Source organism: Oncorhynchus clarkii, chromosome 23 (assembly GCF_045791955.1).
Source record: "Oncorhynchus clarkii lewisi isolate Uvic-CL-2024 chromosome 23, UVic_Ocla_1.0, whole genome shotgun sequence".
Taxonomy (NCBI): domain Eukaryota; kingdom Metazoa; phylum Chordata; class Actinopteri; order Salmoniformes; family Salmonidae; genus Oncorhynchus; species Oncorhynchus clarkii.
Genome location: NC_092169.1, coordinates 49,960,888 through 49,984,860, shown reverse-complemented (window position 1 = coordinate 49,984,860; position 23,973 = coordinate 49,960,888). Strand labels below are relative to the sequence as shown.

At 45.7% G+C, this 23,973-nt stretch overlaps 1 protein-coding gene across 2 annotated transcripts in view; it reads right to left on the bottom strand.

Moving 5' to 3' along the window:
• Positions 1-18,951, bottom strand: part of LOC139381962 (thrombospondin-2-like) — a 230,861-nt gene extending 211,910 nt beyond the window's left edge. The window contains exons 1-4 of one of the 2 annotated variants that reach the window (XM_071125847.1): positions 18,519-18,951; positions 17,875-17,943; positions 16,259-16,818; positions 15,939-16,023 (exon numbers count right to left, since the gene is read on the bottom strand). In XM_071125847.1, coding sequence (XP_070981948.1) covers positions 15,939-16,023; positions 16,259-16,818; positions 17,875-17,938 — 709 coding nt within the window. In that variant the 5' untranslated portion in view covers positions 17,939-17,943; positions 18,519-18,951. The remainder of the gene's footprint in view (positions 1-15,938; positions 16,024-16,258; positions 16,819-17,874; positions 17,944-18,518) is intronic. The other variant, XM_071125846.1, reaches the window with a different exon arrangement.
• Positions 18,952-23,973: the final 5,022 nt, after the last annotated feature.

The following is a 23,973-nucleotide window of genomic DNA, read 5'->3' as shown; positions in this document are numbered from 1 at the left end:
AGCCTGGTCATGTCCAACACACTAAAACTGATCCTGGTAATCATGTCCAACACACTGACACTGAGCTTGGTCATCATGTCCAACACACTGACACTGAGTCTGGCCATGTACAACAAACTGACACAGAGCCTGGTCATGTCCATCACACTGACACATAGCCTGGTCATGTCCAACATACTGACACTGAGCCTGGTCATCATGCCCTACATACTGATACTGATACTGATCATCATGTCCAACACACTGATACTGATCCTGGTTTTCATGTCCAACACACTGACACTGAACATTGTCATCATGTCCAACACACTGACACGGATCCTGGTCATCATGTCCTGCACACTGACACAGCCTGGTCATGTCCAACATACTGAAACTGAGCCTGATCATCATGTCCAACACATTGACACTGAGCCTGGTCATCATGTCCAACACACTGACACTGAGCTTGGACAACATGTCCAACATACTGACACTGATCCTGGTCATCATGTCAAACACACTGACACTGATCCTGGTCTTCAAGTCCAACATACTGACACTGAGCCTGGTCATCATGTCCAACACACTGAGCCTGGTCATGTCCAACACACTGACACTGAGCATGGTGATGTACAACACACTGAAACTGAGCCTGGTCATCATGTCCAACACACTGACACAGATCCTGGTCATCATGTCCAACACACTGACAGTGAGCCTGGTCATGTCCAACATACTGACACTGAGCGTGGTCATGTCCATCACACTGACACAGAGTCTGGTCATCATGTCCAACACACTGACACAGAGCCTGGTCATCATGTCCAACACACTGACACTGAGCCTGGTCATCATGTCCAACATACTGACATTGAACCCGGTCATCATGTCCAACATTCTGACACTGATCCTGGTCATCATGTCCAACACACTGACCCTTAGCCTGATCATCATGTCTAACACAGTGACACAAAGCCTGGTCCTCATGTCCATCACACTGACTATAATCCTGGTCATGTCCAACACACTGACACTGAGCCTGGTCATCATGTCCAACACACAGACACTGAGTCTGGTCATCATGCCCTACATACTGATACTGATACTGATCATCATGTCCAACACACTGACACTGATCCTGATTTTCAAGTCCAACACACTGACACTGAACCTTGTCATCATGTCCAACACACTGACACAGATCCTGGTCATCATGTCCAACACACTGACGCTGAGGCTGTCCGTCATTTCCAACACACTGACACTGAGCCTGGTCATGTCCAACACACTAAGACTGATCCAGATCATCAAGTCCAACACACTGACACTGAGCCTGGTCATCATGTCCAACAAACTGACACTGAGCCTGGTCATGTCCAACATATTGACACTGAGCCTGGTCATGTCCAACATACTGACACTGAGCCTGGTCATGTCCAACACACTGACACAGAGCCTGGTCATGTCCAACATACTGACACTGAGCCTGGTCATCATGTCCAAAACACTGACACTGATACTGATCATCATGTCCAACACACTGATACTGATCCTGTTTTTCATGTCCTGCACACTAACACTGAGCCTGGTCATGTCCAACACACTGACACTGAGCCTGGTCATGTCCAACACACTGACACAGAGCCTGGTCATTGTGTCCATCACACTGACAATAATCCTGGTCATGTACAACACACTGACACTTCGTCTGGACACAACCAACATACTGACACTGAGCCTGGACATCAAGTCTACCATGCATACACTGAGCCTGGTCATCTCCAACATACTGACACTGAGCCTGGTCATCATGTCCAACACACTGACACTGAGCCTGGTCATCATGACCAACACACTGCCACTGAGCCTGGTCATCATGTCCAACACACTGACAATAATTCTGGTCATGTCCAACACACTGACACTGCATCTGGACATGACCAACACACTGACACTGAGCCTGGTCATCAAGTCTACCATGCAGACACTGAGCCTGGTCATCTGCAACATACTGACACAGAGCCTGGTCATCATGTCCATCACACTGACACTGAGCCTGGTCATCATGTCCAACATACTGACACTGGGCCATATCATCATGTCCAACACACTGACACTGAGCCTGGTCATCATGTCCAACACACTGACACTGAGCCTGGTTATCATGTCCAACACACTGACACTGATTCTGGTCATCATGTCCAACACACTGACACTGATCCTGGTCATAATGTCAAATACATTGTCATTGAGCCTGGTCATGTCCAACACACTAACACTGATCCTGGCCATCATGTCCAACATACTGACACTGAGCATGGTCATCATGTCCAACACACTGACACAGAGCCTGGTCATGTCCAACATACTGACACTGAGCATGGTCATCATGCCCTACATACTGATACTGACACTGATCATCATGTCCAACACACTGATACTGATCCTGGTTTTCATGTCCAACACACTGACACTGAACCTTGTCATCATGTCCAACACACTGACACTGAGCCTGGTCATGTCCAACATACTGACACTGAGCCTGGTCATGTTCAACACACTGACACTGAGCCTGGTAATGTCCAACACACTGACACAGAGCCTGGTAATCATGTCCAACACACTGAAACTGAGCCTGGTCATCATGTCCAACACACTGACACTGAGCCTGGTCATGTCCAATACACTGACACTGAGCCTGGTCATCATGTCCAACACACTGACACTGAGCCTGGTCATGTTCAACACACTAACACTGATCCAGGTCATCAAGTCCAACACACTGACACTGAGCCTGGTCATCATGTCCAACACACTGACACTGAGCCTGGTCATGTCCAACATATTGAAACTGAGCCTGCTCATGTCCAACATACTGACACTGAGCCTGGTCATCATGTCCAACACACCGTCACTGAGCCTGGTCATCATGTCCAACACACTGACACTGATCCTGGTCATCATGTCCAATACACTGACACTGAGCCTGGTTATCATGTCCAACACACTGACACTGATCCTGGTCATCATGTCCATCACACTGACACTGCGCCTGGTCATCATGTCCAACACAATGACACAGAGCCTGGTCATCATGTCCAAAACACTGACACTGAGCCTGGTCATCATGTCCAACACACTGACACTGATCCTGGTCATAATGTCAAACACATTGTCAATGAGCCTGGTCATGTCCAACACAATAACACTGATCCTGGTAATCATGTCCAACACACTGACACAGAGCTTGGTCATCATGTCCAACACACTGACACTGAGTCTGGCCATGTACAACACACTGACACTGAACCTGGTCATGTCCATCACACTGACACAGAGCCTGGTCATGTCCAACATACTGACACTGAGCCTGGTCATAATGCCCTACATACTGAAACTGATACTGATACTGATCATCATGTCCAACACACTGATACTGATCCTGGTTTTCATGTCCAACACACTGACACTGAACCTTGTCATCATGTCCAACACACTGACACGGATCCTGGTCATCATGCCCTGCACACTGACACTGAGCCTGGTCATGTCCAACACACTGACACTGAGCCTGGTCATGTCCAACACACTAACACTGAGCCTGGTCATCATGTCCAACACACTAACACTGAGCCTGGTCATCATGTCCAACATACTGACACTGAGCCTGGTCATAATGCCCTACATAATGATACTGATACTGATACTGATACTGATCATCATGTCCAACACACTGATACTGATCCTGGTTTTCATGTCCAACACACTGACACTGAACCTTGTCATCATGTCGAACACACTGACACGGATCCTGGTCATCATGCCCTGCACACTGACACTGAGCCTGGTCATGTCCAACACACTGACACTGAGCCTGGTCATGTCCAACACACTAACACTGAGCCTGGTCATCATGTCCAACACACTAACACTGAGCCTGGTCATCATGTCCAACATACTGACACTGAGCCTGGTCATAATGCCCTACATAATGATACTGATACTGATACTGATCATCATGTCCAACACACTGATACTGATCCTGGTTTTCATGTCCAACACACTGACACTGAACCTTGTCATCATGTCGAACACACTAACACGGATCCTGGTCATCATGCCCTGCACACTGACACTGATCCTGGTCATGTCCAACATACTGACACTGAGCCTTGTCATGTCCAACACACTGACAATAATCCTGGTCATGTCCAACACACTGACACTGCATCTGGACATGACCAACACACTGACACTGAGCCTGGTCATCAAGTCTACCATGCTGACACTGAGCCTGGTCATCGGCAACATACTGACACTGAGCCTGGTCATCATGTCCAACACACTGACAATGAGCCTGGTCATCATGTCCAACATACTGACACTGGGCCTGATCATCATCCCCAACACACTGACACTGAGCCTGGTCATCATGTCCAACACACTGACACTGAGCCTGGTCATCATGTCCAACATACTGACACTGGGCCTGATCATCATGTCCAACACACTGACACTGAGCCTGGTCATCATGCCCAACACACTGACACTGATCCTGGTCATAATGTCAAACACATTGTCACTGAGCCTGGTCATGTCCAACACACTAACACTGATCCTGGTCATCATGTCCAACATACTGACACTGAGCCTGGTCATCATGTCCAACACACTGACACTGAGCCTGGTCATGTCCAACACACTGACACTGATCCTGGTCATGTCCAACACACTGACACTGCATCTGGCCATGTAAAACACACTGACACAGAGCCTGGTCATGTCCAACATACTGACACTGAGCCTGGTCATCATGCCCTACATACTTATACTGATACTGATCATCATGTCCAACACACTGATACTGATCCTGGATTTCATGTCCAACACACTGACACTGAACCTTGTCATCATGTCCAACACACTGACACTGAGCCTGGTTATGTCCAACACACTAACACTGAGCCTGGTCATCATGTCCAACACACTGACACTTAGCCTGTTCATGTCCAACATACTGACAATAATCCTGGTCATGTACAACACACTGACACTTCGTCTGGACACGACCAACATACTGACACTGAGCCTGGTCATCAAGTCTACCATGCAGACACTGAGCCTGGTCATCTCCAACATACTGACACTGAGCCTGGTCATCATGTCCAACACACTGACACTGAGCCTGGTCATCATATCCAACACACTGACACTGAGCCTGGTCATCATGTCCAACACACTGACACTGAGTCTTGTCATGTCCAACACACTGACACAGAGCCTGGTCATTGTGTCCAACACACTGACACTGAGCCTGGTCATCATGTCCAACACACTGACACTGATCCTGGTCATAATGTCAAACACATTGTCACTGAGCCTGGTAATGTCCAACACACTAACACTGATCCTGGTCATCATGTCCAACATACTGACACTGAGCCTGGTCATCATGTCCAACACACTGACTCTGAGTCTGGCCTTGTACAACACACTGACACAGAGCCTGGTCATGTCCAACATACTGACACTGAGCATGGTCATCATGCCCTACATACTGATACTGATACTGATCATCATGTCCAACACACTGATACTGATCCTGGTTTTCATGTCCAACACACTGACACTGAACCTTGTCATCATGTCTAACACACTGACACGGATCCTGGTCATCATGTCTTAGACACTGACACTGAACCTGGTCATGTCCAACACACTAACACTGAGCCTGGTCATCATGTCCAACACACTGACACTGAGCCTGGTCATCATGTCCAACACACTGACACTGAGCCTGGTCATGTCCAACACACTGACACTGAGCCTGGTCATCATGTCCAACAGACCGTCACTGAGCCTGGTCATCATGTCCAACACACTGACACTGATCCTGGTCATAATGTCCAATACACTGACACTGAGCCTGGTTATCATGTCCAACACACTGACACTGATCCTGGTCATCATGTCCATCACACTGACACTGCGCCTGGTCATCATGTCCAAAACACTGACACTGAGCCTGGTCATCATGTCCAACACACTGATCCTGGTCATAATGTCAAACACATTGTCACTGAGCCTGGTCATGTCCAACACACTAACACTGATCCTGGTAATCATGTCCAACACACTGACACTGAGCTTGGTCATCATGTCCAACACACTGACACTGAGTCTGGCCATGTACAACACACTGACACTGAGCCTGGTCATGTCCATCACACTGACACAGAGACTGGTCATGTCCAACATACTGACACTGAGCCTGGTCATAATGCCCTACATACTGATACTGATACTGATACTGATACTGATCATCATGTCCAACACACTGATACTGATCCTGGTTTTCATGTCCAACACACTGACACTGAACCTTGTCATCATGTCCAACACACTGACACGGATCCTGGTCATCATGTCCTGCACACTGACACTGAGCCTGGTCATGTCCAACACACTGACACTGAGCCTGGTCATGTCCAACACACTAACACTGAGCCTGGTCATCATGTCCAACACACTGACACTGAGCCTGGTCATGTCCAACATACTGACACTGAGCCTTGTCATGTCCAACACACTGACAATAATCCTGGTCATGTCCAACACACTGACACTGCATCTGGACATGACCAACACACTGACACTGAGCCTGGTCATCAAGTCTACCATGCTGACACTGAGCCTGGTCATCTGCAACATACTGACACTGAGCCTGGTCATCATGTCCAACACACTGAAACTGAGCCTGGTCATCATGTCCAACATACTGACACTGGGCCTGATCATCATGTCCAACACACTGACACTGAGCCTGGTCATCATGTCCAACACACTGACACTGATCCTGGTCATGTACAACACACTGACACTTCGTCTGGACACGACCAACATACTGACACTGAGCCTGGTCATCAAGTCTACCATGCAGACACTGAGTCTGGTCATCTCCAACACACTGACACTGAGCCTGGTCATCTTGTCCAAAACACTGACACTGAGCCTGGTCATCTTGTCCAACACACTGACACTGAGCCTGGTCATCATGTCCAACACACTGACACTGAGCCTGGTCATGTCCAACACACTGACACAGAGCTTGGTCATCTTGTCCAAAACACTGACACTGATCCTGGTCATCATGTCCAACATACTGACACTGAGCCTGGTCATGATATCCAACACACTGACAATGAGTCTGGCCATGTACAACACACTGACACAGAGCCTGGTCATGTCCAACATACTGACACTGAGCATGGTCATCATGCCCTACATACTGATAATGATACTGATCATCATGTCCAACACACTGATAATGATCCTGGTTTTCATGTCCAACACACTGACACTGAACGTTGTCATCATGTCCAACACACTGACACTGAACCTGGTCATCTCCAACACACTGACACTGAGCCTGGTCATGTCCAACATACTGACACTGGGCCTGGTCATGTTCAACACACTGACACTGAGCCTGGTAATGTCCAACACACTGACACTGAGCCTGGTCATCATGCCCTACAACACACTGACACAGAGCCTGGACATGTCCAACACACTGATACTGATCCTGGTTTTCATGTCCAACACACTGACACGGATCCTAGTCATCATGTCTTAGACACTGACACTGAACCTGGTCATCTCCAACACACTGACACTGAGCCTGGTCATGTCCAACATACTGACACTGAGCCTGGTCATGTTCAACACACTGACACTGAGCCTGGTAATGTCCAACACACTGACACTGAGCCTGGTCATCATGTCCAACACACTGACACTGAGCCTGGTCATCATGTCCAACACACTGACACATAGCCTGGTCATGTCCAATACACTGACACTGAGCCTGGTCATCATGTCCAACACACTGACACTGAGCCTGGTCATGTCCAACACACTAACACTGATCCAGGTCATCAAGTCCAACACACTGACACTGAGCGTGGTCATCATGTCCAACCCACTGACACTGAGCCTGTTCATGTCCAACATATTGACACTGAGCCTAGTCATGTCCAACATACTGACACTGAGCCTTGTCATCATGTCCAACACACAGTCACTGAGCCTGGTCATCATGTCCAACACACTGACACTGATCCTGGTCATCATGTCCAATACACTGACACTGAGCCTGGTTATCATGTCCAACACACTGACACTGATCCTGGTCATCATGTCCATCACACTGACACTGCGCCTGGTCATGTCCAACACACTGACACTGATCCTGGTCATCATGTCCAACACACTGACACAGAGCCTGGTCATCATGTCCAACACACTGACACAGAGCCTGGTCATCATGTCCAAAACACTGACATTGAGCCTGGTCATCATGTCCAACACACTGACACTGATCCTGGTCATAATGTCAAACACATTGTCACTGAGCCTGGTCATGTCCAACATACTGACACTGAGCCTGGTCATGTCCAACATACTGACACTGAGCCTGGTCATCATGTCCAACACACTGACACTGAGCCTGGTCATGTCCAACATACTGACACTGAGCCTGGTCATCATGTCCAACACACTGACACTGAGCCTGGTCATGTCCAACACACTGACACTGAGCCTGGTCATCATGTCCAACACACTGACACTGAGCCTGGTCATCATGTCCAACACACTGACACATAGCCTGGTCATGTCCATCACACTGACACAGAGCCTGGTCATGTCCAACATACTGACACTGAGGCTGGTCATAATGCCCTACATACTGATACTGATCCTGATACTGATACTGATCATCATGTCCAACACACTGATACTGATCCTGGTTTTCATGTCCAACACACTGACACTGAACCTTGTCATCATGTCCAACACACTGACACGGATCCTGGTCATCATGCCCTGCACACTGACACTGAGCCTGGTCATGTCCAACATACTGACACTGAGCCTTGTCATGTCCAACACACTGACAATAATCCTGGTCATGTCCAACACACTGACACTGCATCTGGACATGACCAACACACTGACACTGAGCCTGGTCATCAAGTCTGCCATGCTGACACTGAGCCTGGTCATCGGCAACATACTGACACTGAGCCTGGTCATCATGTCCAACACACTGACACTGAGCCTGGTCATCATGTCCAACATACTGACACAGAGCCTGATCATCATGTCCAACACACTGACACTGAGCCTGGTCATCATGTCCAACACACTGACACTGATCCTGGTCATAATGTAAAACACATTGTCACTGAGCCTGGTCATGTCCAACACACTAACACTGATCCTGGTCATCATGTCCAACATACTGACACTGAGCCTGGTCATCATGTCCAACACACTGACACTGAGCCTGGTCATGTCCAACACACTGACACTGATCCTGGTCATGTCCAACACACTGACACTGCATCTGGACATGACCAACACACTGACACTGAGCCTGGTCATCAAGTCTACCATGCAGACACTGAGCCTGGTCATCTGCAACATACTGACACAGAGCCTGGTCATCATGTCCAACACACTGACACTGAGCCTGGTCATCATGTCCAAAATACTGACACTGGGCCATATCATCATGTCCAACACACTGACACTGAGCCTGGTCATCATGTCCAACACACTGACACTGAGCCTGGTTATCATGTCCAACACACTGACACTGATTCTGGTCATCATGTCCAACACACTGACACTGATCCTGGTCATAATGTCAAATACATTGTCATTGAGCCTGGTCATGTCCAACACACTAACACTGATCCTGGCCATCATGTCCAACACACTGACACTGAGTCTGGCCATGTACAACACACTGACACAGAGCCTGGTCATGTCCAACATACTGACACTGAGCCTGGTCATCATGCCCTACATACTTATACTGATACTGATCATCATGTCCAACACACTGATACTGATCCTGGTTTTCATGTCCAACACACTGACACTGAACCTTGTCATCATGTCCAACACACTGACACGGATCCTGGTCATCATGTGTTGCACACTGACACTGAGCCTGGTTATGTCCAACACACTAACACTGAGCCTGGTCATCATGTCCAACACACTAACACTGAGCCTGGTCATCATGTCCAACACACTGACACTTAGCCTGGTCATGTACAACACACTGACACTTCGTCTGGACACGACCAACATACTGACACTGAGCCTGGTCATCAAGTCTACCATGCAGACACTGAGCCTGGTCATCTCCAACATACTGACACTGAGCCTGGTCATCATGTCCAACACACTGACACTGAGCCTGGTCATCATATCGAACACACTGACACTGAGCCTGGTCATCATGTCCAACACACTGACACTGAGCCTTGTCATGTCCAACACACTGACACAGAGCCTGGTCATTATGTCCAACACACTGACACTGAGCCTGGTCATCATGTCCAACACACTGACACTGATCCTTGTCATAATGTCAAACACATTGTCACTGAGCCTGGTAATGTCCAACACACTAACACTGATCCTGGTCATCATGTCCAACATACTGACACTGAGCCTGGTCATCATGCCCTACATACTGATACTGATCATCATGTCCAACACACTGATACTGATCCTGGTTTTCATGTCCAACACACTGACACTGAACCTTGTCATCATGTCTAACACACTGACACGGATCCTGGTCATCATGTCTTAGACACTGACACTGAACCTGGTCATGTCCAACACACTAACACTGAGCCTGGTCATCATGTCCAACACACTGACACTGAGCCTGGTCATGTCCAACACACTGACACTGAGCCTGGTCATCATGTCCAACAGACCGTCACTGAGCCTGGTCATCATGTCCAACACACTGACACTGATCCTGGTCATCATGTCCAATACACTGACACTGAGCCTGGTTATCATGTCCAACACACTGACACTGATCCTGGTCATCATGTCCATCACACTGACACTGCGCCTGGTCATCATGTCCAAGACACTGACACTGAGCCTGGTCATCATGTCCAACACACTGATCCTGGTCATAATGTCAAACACATTGTCACTGAGCCTGGTCATGTCCAACACACTAACACTGATCCTGGTAATCATGTCCAACACACTGACACTGAGCTTGGTCATCATGTCCAACACACTGACACTGAGTCTGGCCATGTACAACACACTGACACTGAGCCTGGTCATGTCCATCACACTGACACAGAGACTGGTCATGTCCAACATACTGACACTGAGCCTGGTCATAATGCCCTACATACTGATACTGATACTGATACTGATACTGATCATCATGTCCAACACACTGATACTGATCCTGGTTTTCATGTCCAACACACTGACACTGAACCTTGTCATCATGTCCAACACACTGACACGGATCCTGGTCATCATGTCCTGCACACTGACACTGAGCCTGGTCATGTCCAACACACTGACACTGAGCCTGGTCATGTCCAACACACTAACACTGAGCCTGGTCATCATGTCCAACACACTGACACTGAGCCTGGTCATGTCCAACATACTGACACTTAGCCTTGTCATGTCCAACACACTGACAATAATCCTGGTCATGTCCAACACACTGACACTGCATCTGGACATGACCAACACACTGACACTGAGCCTGGTCATCAAGTCTACCATGCTGACACTGAGCCTGGTCATCTGCAACATACTGACACTGAGCCTGGTCATCATGTCCAACACACTGAAACTGAGCCTGGTCATCATGTCCAACATACTGACACTGGGCCTGATCATCATGTCCAACACACTGACACTGAGCCTGGTCATCATGCCCAACACACTGACACTGATCCTGGTCATGTACAACACACTGACACTTCGTCTGGACACGACCAACATACTGACACTGAGCCTGGTCATCAAGTCTACCATGCTGACACTGAGCCTGGTCATCTGCAACATACTGACACTGAGCCTGGTCATCATGTCCAACACACTGACACTGAGCCTGGTCATCATGTCCAACATACTGACACTGGGCCTGATCATCATGTCCAACACACTGACACTGAGCCTGGTCATCATGTCCAACACACTGACACTGATCCTGGTCATAATGTCAAACACATTGTCACTGAGCCTGGTCATGTCCAACACACTAACACTGAGCCTGGTCATCATGTCCAACACACTGACACTGAGTCTGGCCATTTACAACACACTGACACAGAGCCTGGTCATGTCCAACATACTGACACTGAGCCTGGTCATCATGTCCAACACACAGACACCGAGGCTCTCCGTCATTTCCAAAACACTGACACTGAGCCTGGTCATGTCCAACACACCGACACTGATTCTGGTCATCATGCCCTACATACTGATTCTGATACTGATCATCATGTCCAACACACTGATACTGATCCTGGTTTTCATGTCCAACACACTGACACGGATCCTGGTCATCATGTCTTGCACACTGACACTGAGCCTGGTCATGTCCAACACACTAACACTGAGCCTGGTCATCATGTCCAACACACTGACACTGAGCCTGGTCATGTCCAACATACTGACACTGAGCCTGGTCATGTCCAACATACTGACACTGAGCCTGGTCATCATGTCCAACACACTGACACTGAGCCTGGTCATGTCCAACACACTGACACTGAGCCTGGTCATCATGTCCAACACACTGACACTGAGCCTGGTCATCATGTCCAACACACTGACACATAGCCTGGTCATGTCCAATACACTGACACTGAGCCTGGTCATCATGTCCAACACACTGACGCTGAGAATGTCCGTCATTTCCAACACACTGACACTGAGCCTGGTCATGTCCAACACACTAACACTGATCCAGGTCATCAAGTCCAACACACTGACACTGAGCCTGGTCATCATGTCCAACACACTGACACTGAGCCTGGTCATGTCCAACATATTGACACTGAGCCTGGTCATGTCCAACCAACTGACACTGAGCTTGGTCATGTCCAACACACTGACACAGAGCCTGGTCATGTCCAACATACTGACACTGAACCTGGTCATCATGTCCAACACACTGACACTGAGCCTGGTCATCATGTCCAACACACTGACACTGATCCTGGTCATCATGTCCAATACACTGACACTGAGCCTGGTCATCATGTCCATCACACTGACACTGCGCCTGGTCATGTCCAACACACTGACACTGATCCTGGTCATCATGTCCAACACACTGACACTGAGCCTGGTCATGTCCAACACGCTGAGACTGATCCTGGTCATCATGTCCAGCACACTGACACTGAGCCTGGTCATGTCCAACACACTGACACTGAGCTGGGTTCAATGCCACCTTTTCTCCTCTAGTACAGTCGGTAGTAGACCCACCACAGGCCAGGTCAGAATGGGATGGAAAACATCCAACACGTGAAGGGGAGAAACCTAGCCTGGTCCCAGATCTGTCTGTGCTGTCATGCCAACTCCTATGGTCATGTCTGTCTGTGCTGTCTTGCCAACTCCTATGTGTGTGTGTGTGTGTGTGTGTGTGTGTGTGTGTGTGTGTGTGTGTGTGTGTGTGTGTGTGTGTGTGTGTGTGTGTGTGTGTGTGTGTGTGAGTGTGTGTGTGTGTGTGTGTGTGTCCGCATGTGTGTGTGTGCCATTAGACATGTGCAGTGTGTGCCCATAGACATGTGCAGTTGTTGTCTCATGGTCAGCCATGTAAATGGTCAGAGATTAATTGGTGATTAGGGGCTGTAAATCAGGCTAGGTCCAAGTCAAGCTGGCCCTGTTTAACCACAAGATATCCCACTGTGGCCAAATTGGACAAAGATGTTTTACTTCCTTTCCCCCCCTAAAGTCTGGTGGACTCATGCAACTCTTCCAAATATGTTTCCAGCTGTTGCTATGTGTGTATGTGTATGCCTTGATTCATGACTCCTTTCCTCTCCTTTTCCCTTCTTTCCTCTCCTCTTTCATCACCTCTTTCCTCTCCTCTTTCCTCTCCTCTTTCCTCTCCTCTTTCCTCTCTTCTTTCCTCTCTTCTTTCCTCTCTTCTTTCCTCTCCTCTTTCCTCTCCTCTTTCATCTCCTCTTTCCTCTCCTCTTTCCTCTCTTCTTTCCTCTCTTCTTTCCTCTCTTCTTTCCTCTCCTCTTTCCTCTCCTCTTTCCTCTCTTCTTTCCTCTCTTCTTTCCTCTCTTCTTTCCTCTCCTCTTTCCTCTTTTCTTTTGATTGAATATAGGGGGGAAGAAACATAAGATATTTCAAATGCTTATCATTAACTCCCCATCATTACTCTTTTATTTTCCTCCCCAAACATTAGCCTTCTGTTATCCTCCCCCATCATTACTCTTTTATTTTCCTCCCCCATCATTACCCTTCTGTTATCCTCCCCCATCAATACCAATCTGTTATCCTCCCCCATCATTACTCTTTTATTTTCCTCCCCCATCATTACCCTTCTGTTATCCTCCCCCATCAATACCAATCTGTTATCCTCCCCCATCAATACCAATCTGTTATCCTCCCCCATCATTACTCTTTTATTTTCCTCCCCCATCATTACCCTTTTGTTATCCTCCCCCATCAATACCCTTCTGTTATCCTCCCCCATCATTACCAATCTGTTATCCTCCCCCATCATTACTCTTTTATTTTCCTCCCCCATCATTACCCTTCTGTTATCCTCCCCCATCATTACCCTTCTGTTATCCTCCCCCATCATTACCAATCTGTTATCCTCCCCCATCATTACCAATCTGTTATCCTCCCCCATCATTACTCTTTTATTTTCCTCCCCAAACATTAGCCTTCTGTTTTTCTCACCCATCATTACCCAGCCAGTCCACTCTCAATGGAAACAAATGTTAGCGTCTGTATCTCCTTTTGTTTGTCAACCGCAGCACACGCACGCACACAAACACACACAGGTTGACCTCACGCCACCACAATGACACAGTGATTCCTGTTAACATGATGTAATATTGTCAGATATCTCCACATCTGCAGTATTTCTATGACCCACTAAAATGAAAGACTGAAAAAAGTGATAGAATCAGACACAATGGATATAAGGAAGAACTCCCTATTTTTAATTGGTTGGGTCTGTTGGGGAAATGTCATATGGTTTTATTTAAATGAAATGCAGAACCACAGAGTTTTAAGAGGTTTGGTCTGTTGGGGAAATATGATATGGTTTTATCTAAATGAAATGCAGAACCACAGAGCTGTAAGAGGTTGCATGTGACTGTGACTGCGTCACAAACAACACCCTATTCCCGCTAATTCCCTATGTAGTGCACTACTTGTGACCAAAGAAGTGCACTAAATAGGAAATAGGGTGCCATTTGGGATGCACTAGTAAGGCAGCAGGATGGATTGTTCAGTTGCATCTGTGTTGGATGGGGCTTAAAAGGGAGTTTGAAGCAGGTCGGGAATGACGAATTGAGGTCACGTCATCAGAATGTTCAGAGCATGAAAACAATAGCACAGATCCCCAAAAAGGACCAGCTTGGTCCCAGATCTGTTTGTGCTGTCTTGGCCATTTCTATGATCATTCTATTTTGCCAAACTTGGGATGACAAGGACCATAACAGTTGGCTAACAGCACACAACGGTTTGAGAAAAGGTTCATAAAGGACAGTTGCTGTAACATATTACAGCATGAGATTTGAGATTATGTCCTTGAAATATCTTTAGGCCTACATATCATTTTGCCCCCTATTGGTAGGTCTCAGTCTATCTAAGCTACAGGGGCATATTCTTTGGCATGTTAACAGAAAACATTCATAACAAAATTTGCAATGGAAAACTAAAATGATCCTTTTTCATTGGACAAGTCCAGGTAGTCCGTTCCTTTTTAACAGAAACAAGTGTCTCTCAATGGATAAGTCCAGGTAGTCCCTCCTTGTTTCAAACTGGGTTTTTTTCTCCATTTGGTGCCTAATGAACACAACCAGTACAGTAATGTTAGCCAACATCCAACTGTCTCTTACCTGGCTTAGTGACTTCACAGCCCTTGTTCCTAAGAACGTCATCCACGGATGTGTCGAACATGAAGCGAACGTTCTGCAGTAACCCCTGTGTGACAAGAAAATAGGCTGTTATGTGTCACATTGGACTAGCAGCTAGGAACAACTTCTTTACTATTCACTTACCTTGAGCTTGTATGTCAAGTAAAAAATACAGAAAATACAGAATGAGTTATTCTTATTGGCTAACATTAGATGCAGAATGACTTAAGGGGCAAGATCTGAAATGGTGTCCTATTCCCAACATCTGGTGCACTACTTTTCTGGACAAAAGTTATTCTTACCCTGAAGTGGTTTTCACGGATGGATCCCTTAGCGACGAACATTCGGCTCCCCTCCGCCTGCAGGTACTCGTAGAACGGCTCATCCAAGATGAAGCTGTCGATGAGACTGCAGCCCACAAACAGATTTGCGTTTTCGCCATGAACATGAAGTGTGATATTCTTCCACTGCGAGTCGGACAGGTCAACATCCTCGAAGGAGACAACATTTTGGGAGCCGTCCACCCAGTAGACAAGGTCCAGCGTGTTGGCGCGGCCGTTGGAGACTATTTCAAACTGCCGCTGGCCGTTGGCGCCTTCCATGGCGATGAGGGTTCCCCGCGATCCGCGGTCCTGGCGCATGCTGGCCACGAACACGAAGCCCTCATTGTTCTGGATTTGCTGAAGCATCTGTTTGAGCACGGGCGCGCTCACTGAGGGCAAATGGTCGAAGCGGATGAAGCGGTAAGCAGGGTTGTCCGTGTCTTGGCCGCGGAATTGCTTGGCGCCCAGAGTCTTGCGTGTGATACCGCTAATATCAAACAGGTCAAACGTTGTGTCGTCATCCGATGTGACCTCGCCATCTTCAATCAGTCATACAAGTGATTGATAGGGAGAGGAGAACGTGTACAGCCAATTAGCTTTATGAAACAGCAAAGCATTCTATGAAAATCTGACCAAGTGATTATAACTAAGTCTATAGCAGGGCTCTCCAACCCTGTTCCTGATGCAACCAGCTCTCAAAGTCTCACATCAGAATTACACGTTCATCCATGTTTCTCAATAGTCAAATTTCGAAGTTGTTGCAAACGTCAAATTTTCAAAAGTCTATGATTAGGCATTAACTCTGAATGTTTAAGGTTAGGATTAAGTTTAGGAATGTTTATGGTTAGGGCATTAACTCCAAAATCCAAATGGTTAAGGTAAGGGTTAAGGTTGGGATAGGCTTAAAACAAAAACATGAAAAGCAACTTTCTATTGCTGGATTCAAACTTGCAACCTTTAGAATCAGCGACAGATGCTTATACCCATCTGCCATCCCCTTCCACAACACCCTAGGAAAACTGAAATCTATTTGAAGGTAACAACGCCCCTAGTGGGTGGTTTCCACATCGTCTCCCAACGTCCTCAGACATAGATGGACCACTTTGAATACTGACTTGTATCATGGGTGACCTGGCTGTCCTGGAGAGCGACTCTCCTGTAGGTTTTTCTTCCAACCCCAGTTGTAACTAACTTGATTCGGTTTATCAATCATCTAATTATTAGAATCAGGTGTGCTAGATTAGGTTTGGAGCTAAAAAATCTACAGGATGGTAGCTCTCCAGGACAGGGTTGGAGTTAAAACCTACAGAAAGGTAGCTCTCCATGAACAGGGTTGGTATTAAAATCTCCAGGAACAGTGTTGGTATTAAAATCTCCAGGAACATGGTTGGAGAGCCCTGGCTATAACTTAACTCGGTATGCTTTTAGTCACAAGAAGAAATGACAGTATCATATTCACTCATGATTAATTTTTAAAAATCAAATTAGTATATAACATACATCACATCATTATTTAACAATAAAAATGAAATGGCATTGATGTTATGATAATGATGATGAAAAGTCGTATAAACTTTATGCATAAGTAGATTTACCTTGAGGTAGCGCTGAGGAGCAAAGTAATAAAATCGGCAGCAAGTTGAGACTTCTGAGTATCATATCTCCTTCAAAACACAAGAGACACAAACGCTGATTATCATCCAGGGAAACCGCAAACTTAAAGTTGTTAACTTCATCACGATTGTAATGACTATCTCATAAGTAAAATTATAAATTCTTTGTAGGCTATCTATTTTTTATTCGCCCTCTGCTCAGCTGTCACAAAGCGACACCAAGTTCATTGCAACTGTGAATAGTGAAGTTCTCGGTCATGCCATTCCGTTACAAGTGCATCACCTAATGTCAAATCCACAGATCTGCTTCAACAGTAGCAACGCTATGAAGGAGCCCAACTGTCTACAAAACTAACACAGGATTCTCGTGGAAGATACAATACATACATTACACCTTACAACGTGCACATACTATATGTGGTCTGTTATAGGCTATTGGGAAACAATTATACACTACTTCTAAAACAACATTTCTGCAAATCAATCACATAACAAAATATAAGTGTGCTACATTCTTTAACTAAAGTATTCTGACTAGCAGTAAATTTGAAACTTATGGCAACATTGCTGATTGTTTTTGCAAATGCTAAAAATTTCCCCATGCACATTGGAATGCAACAATTTACCGGGTGAAAGTGCAAATTCCCTTTTTAAAAAATCCGTTAGATATCCAATAATAAAAAAGAAGGTAATAACAAATATATTTTTCAAATAAATATGAATAGTGTAATGAAAACGGAATAACTGCGTAAAGTGTAATGTCCGCTTGGTTTACTTCACTAGATCTACATAATGTAGGGAGGACTCGAGCGAAAGTGGCTTGGGCACCAGTCTCCCTCCCTCCTATATACTCCTCTCTACGACCCTGTCAGTCAAGTTTAAGTATGAAATGTTTGGAACCAATTTCTAAGGCAGAATTACGTAATTCCGTTCTGATAGCGTAATTTTGCTTATATCTGTTTAAAGCGGCATTTACCGGTCCCGGGGCCCCTCCCTCGCGCTCTCTCGTTTCCCAATCCAACCTCTCTATCAAGCCCACTTCATTACCGAAGTTCCAACGGAATCAGGTTTCGGGGAGGAGTTTTTGATGGAGAAAACGCGATAGCGAGGTCGGATGTGAGGCTTGCGTAGCCTTTTAGGTCTGGGAGCAGTGGTGTGCCCAGGTGGTGGCACCCCCTGAATTCTGATTGGCCACCCCAGTGCCCCCCCCGAAATTATTGTACAGACAGCAAGACTCGATCTCAATCAATCTCACCAGAGAAAGCATATGAGTGAGCGAAACAGCGGTCCTCTGTTTTCAAATGTGTAGCCCATGTATCTTATGCTGTTTGGCCTAATGAATTTACTTAATTTGACTGATATCCTTATATGAACTGTAACTCAGGAAAATCACAAATCATTTTATACGTTTGTTTATTTATATTTGGGGTTAAACATTTTGGTGTTAGTAATAGATGTATCCTTCCATTCAAATGGCGGGTGCCGAGTGCACTGTTTGGATGCTGGATATATTTTAGAATAGAAGAACATGCCAAGTAACCTAGTTAACTAACCTACATTTTGAAGTGACTTTGTTTGACGATCAGATGAAAACATCATGACTGGTTGTGTTCATGACACATTAAAAGTTAATACATTTTGTGTTAAATGTCATATCTCTACTATAAAGCCATAACAACTATTTGTGCACGCGCAAGTGCGTACACACATACAATTCACGGTATAATTCACACTCTGGATGGCACTTTCAATTTAATTTACTGTTGTATGCTAATACCCTTGTTTAAAATTCTGACCTTTAATACAAACACTGTAACATGACGTTTGGGAAATGATTTATGAATTATTTTAACCAAACCTAAGCTGAAGTATTTAATGAGTTGACCCATCATAATTATATATATTTTAAACTCACCATGCATCGATTAAGGTAAAACATGTTCTGGCCACCCCTAAACTTGGTCTGTGCCCCACCTTTCCCACCCCATGCAACAATGTTTGGATCCAATTTTTAAGGCAGAATTACATAATTCCGTTCGGATAGCGTCATTTGCTTATATCTGTTTAAAGCGGAACCCCATTCAACATGTTATGGACACTCCTCTGTCTGGGAGCGCAAAGCTTGGTCATGGCTGTAAATTAAAAATATATCCGCTCTATAACATATAGTCTTTGGAGTGCAGTATTTTTCAAAACGTTCCCAAAACTTTTACGCACACGTTTTTCTGTTAGTTTATTTAACAGCTCGGAATTTTAAAAATTCTTAAGGCAAGCACATCAACTGCAGCCTACCTATTCAAACTTCAGTATAGGATTTGTTCTACTTTTTAATCAGACCAGATCTAAACCAGCATTCATTATATTAGGCTATAGTTCACCGATGCCTGTTCAAGTGTACAGTGAATTAATGTGGCTTCTGTAACATTAGTTTGTCAAATTTAGATAATATCTATAACCTATAGCCTAATAATTTGTCATTCGTTAAATATCACATTTAGGCACCAAAATAAAGTCAGCAATTCACACTGATCCACTATGATCCGTACATGGAAGGGACAGAACGCGCTGCTTACTGATGGGGGAATACTGATCCTCTAGCGACGTGTCGCGTGATCATTTAGTCAAAGTCATTTAGAACACTGACTGTTAAAACGACCGAACGGACCGACTCACTGGCTGTTGTGTGTTTTTAGGAATTTGGATGCTCCCGCGTTGCTGGCAAGTAGTACTGTATCTGGTCTGGAAATAAGTAGTTCCCTTCTACTTCTGCTCCCCTCTATGTTGTCAGATAGGAATGACTCGTATATTCCACTGACATTCCTTCGTTCCCGGCTCATGGAGAGGGGTAATGAAACAAACAATAAATGGAGATAGATGAAGTGCGCGTCATTTGGAGACCTCCTTGTCTTATTTTGACAGGAACAATACGAAGGGAATAGAACGGACAGTAGCTTACCAACATAGCCAATAGGGCAGAAATAACTGAGGAATGTTCTAATAAGGAAAGAGTATCCAAGTATGTCAGTCTTAGTCATGTTTTTGAGGAGTTGGTTTCTAGCATGTTTCTAGCATTTTAGTACGCTAGTCAGTTATAAGCATATTATTCCAATCAAAGGAAATATGAATCCAGCCAGTCTTTGGCCACCGTTTCCACAAAGAATGCCAGTAAATACAAATTGATTGATGCCCCTTAAGTTGCCAGGTGCTCTCTAGAAAGGTTGCAGCTTACTCATAGCCTTAGTCTTACCCATAGCCCTTTGGGGGCCCTTGGTTGGGGTGACCCCAACAAGCAGGTCAAATCTTATTAGTGGCCCCCTCTTGACAGCAGAGAAAAAATGTACGTTTTAATTTCCTGCAATTCTACACATTTTGCCATGGACTGCACCAGATTAGCCAGTTCTTGCTATGAGATGTTACCCCACTCTTCCACCAAGGCACCTGCAAGTTCCCGGACATTTCTGGGGGGAATGGCCCTAGCCCTCACCCTCCGATCCAACAGGTCCCAGACGTGCTCAATGCGATTGAGATCCGGGCTCTTCGCTGGCCATGGCAGAACACTGACATTCCTGTCTTGCAGGAAATCATGCACAGAACGAGCAGTACTGCTGGTGGCATTGTCATGCTGGAGGGTCATGTCAGGATGAGCCTGTAGGAAGGGTACCACATGAGGGAGGAGGATGTCTTCCCTGTTATGCACAGCATTGAGATTACCTTCAATGACAACAAGCTCAGTCCGATGATGCTGTGACACACCGCCCCAGACCATGACGGACCCTCCACCTCCAAATCGATCCCGCTCCAGAGTACAGGCCTCTGTGTAACGCTCATTCCTTCGATGATAAACGCAAATCTGACCATCGCCCCTGGTGAGACAAAACCGCAAAGAGCACTTTTTTGCCAGTCCTGTCTGGTCCAGCGACGGTGGGTTTGTGCCCATAGGTGACATTGTTGCCAGTGATGTCTGGTGAGGATCTGCCTTACAACAGGCCTACAAGCCCTCAGTCCAGCCTCTCTCGGCCTATTGCGGAAAGTCTGAGCACTGATGGAGGGATTGTGCGTTCCTGGTGTAACTTGGGCAGTTGTTGTTGCCATCCTGTACCTGTCCCGCAGGTGTGATGTTCGGATGTACCGATCCTGCGCAGGTGTTGTTACACGTGATCTGCCACTGCGAGGACGATCAGCTGTCCGTCCTGTCTCACTGTAGCGCTGTCTTAGGCGTCTCACAGTACAGCCATTGCAATTTATTGTCCTGGCCACATCTGCAGTCCTCATGCCTCCTTGCAGCATGCCTAAGGCATGTTCACACAGATGAGCAGGGACCCTGGGCATCTTTCTGTTGGTGTTTTTCAGAGTCAGTAGAAAGGCCTCCTTAGTGTCCTAAGTTTTCATAACTGTGACCTTAATTGGCTACCATCTGTAAGCTGTTAATGTCTTAACGACTGTTCCACAGGTGCATGTTCATTAATTGTTTATGGTTCATTGAACAAGCATGGTAAACAGTGTTTAAACCCTGTACTATGAAGATCTGTGAAGTTATTTGTATTTTTACAAATTATCTTTGAAAGACAGGGTCCTGAAAAAGGGACGTTTATTTTTTTGCTGAGTTTACTATTATACTGGTGTCATGAAGAGAATAACTAAATTTAAGAGAAAGAGAGAGAGAGTCAGGAATCTTAACAGTTTTCTGGTGGTGATATTGTCTGTCTGACCCAGATCATACAGACATGCTGGGCTTTGGTTTTCATCTTTCCCCTAGTTACTTTTTTAGAAACAACTAGCTTTGGTACAGCCAGTTAACAGCTGGAGTCCACTAGTCACATGTCTTTTTAGTGCACCGCAGAGATACACATTTTAAAGTTGAGAAACATGGAGAAACTGTGATCTGAGCAAACATCACATCAGCAGTTTTTCTCTCTCTCCCTCTTTCTATCTTTGTCTGTCTTGCTCTCTTTCTCTCTCTTTCTCCCCATTCTCTCTCTCCCCCTCTCTCTCTCCCTCATCATGGCAAGGCTTCGATGATGGCTGTCACTTTCTTGTCTTCTTCCAAACAGTAACACCATGTGTGTTTTTCACAGAAACTGCCTACTGTAGAGGTTTTGCACTTCAGATCATTGGAGAGGTAGTCTGGTTAAATGAGACAGAAAATTGAGTTCACCATTTAATCCACATTGAGCGCAGCATTCAGTTTGGTTTAACCAGGCTATTGGAGAGGATGAGTGACATCTGAAGACACATGACATGGAATTTTTTAGGTCAACTCATAGTCATCAAATATGAAGTAACCCAAAAAGCACGACTACAACCATGCAATAAAATTAGATTAATTGCTCCTTAATCCAGACTACGCCAGCCATTCAGTCACACCAGTAAATTACATTTGGCGAGGATGGCTAGTGCTGTAAAACATACCATTCAACCATTTTACAGTCCCTGCTGGAAAGATGGCATTTATGTCACTTTTATAACCCAAAAATGTTTTATCATTATTCTGAGGCAAAGCGTCGCAATGATGTATACGATTGCTTAGTTTGCAAGATCTGCTGTGCTTTGCAAAATATCTTCATTTTTGACCTGTCATTGTATACCCAGTACTAAATCACATTTTCTAAATGAATCAGAAATATTTTATTTTTTATCAGAAATAACACTTTTGTTTTATACTTGCTGCATTCTCCGGAGCAACATGGTCTGATATCACTGGGTCCCAAATGGCACCTTAGGGCTGCCATTTTACAGACTCCTAACCAATTGTGTTATTTTGTGTGTTTTTTCGCATTGTTTGTAACTTATTTTGTACATAATGTTGATGCTATCGTCTCTTATGACTGAAAATAGCTTATTGATATCAGAACAGCGATTACTTACCTGAAACTGGATGAAGATTTTTTTAAAGAGTCTTACACAAAGGATATAATGTTGCTCCCGGACAAGGTCCAAATACCCGTCATTTGCATGAAGAAAAGAAGGAGATTCCGGGGGCGCAGATCAGGGTGCCTTGTGAGAATTTGTTGGTGAGTGGGTAACCCGCCTCTACCATCCGTTCTATTGGCCAACGTGCAATCACTGGAGAATAAACTGGAT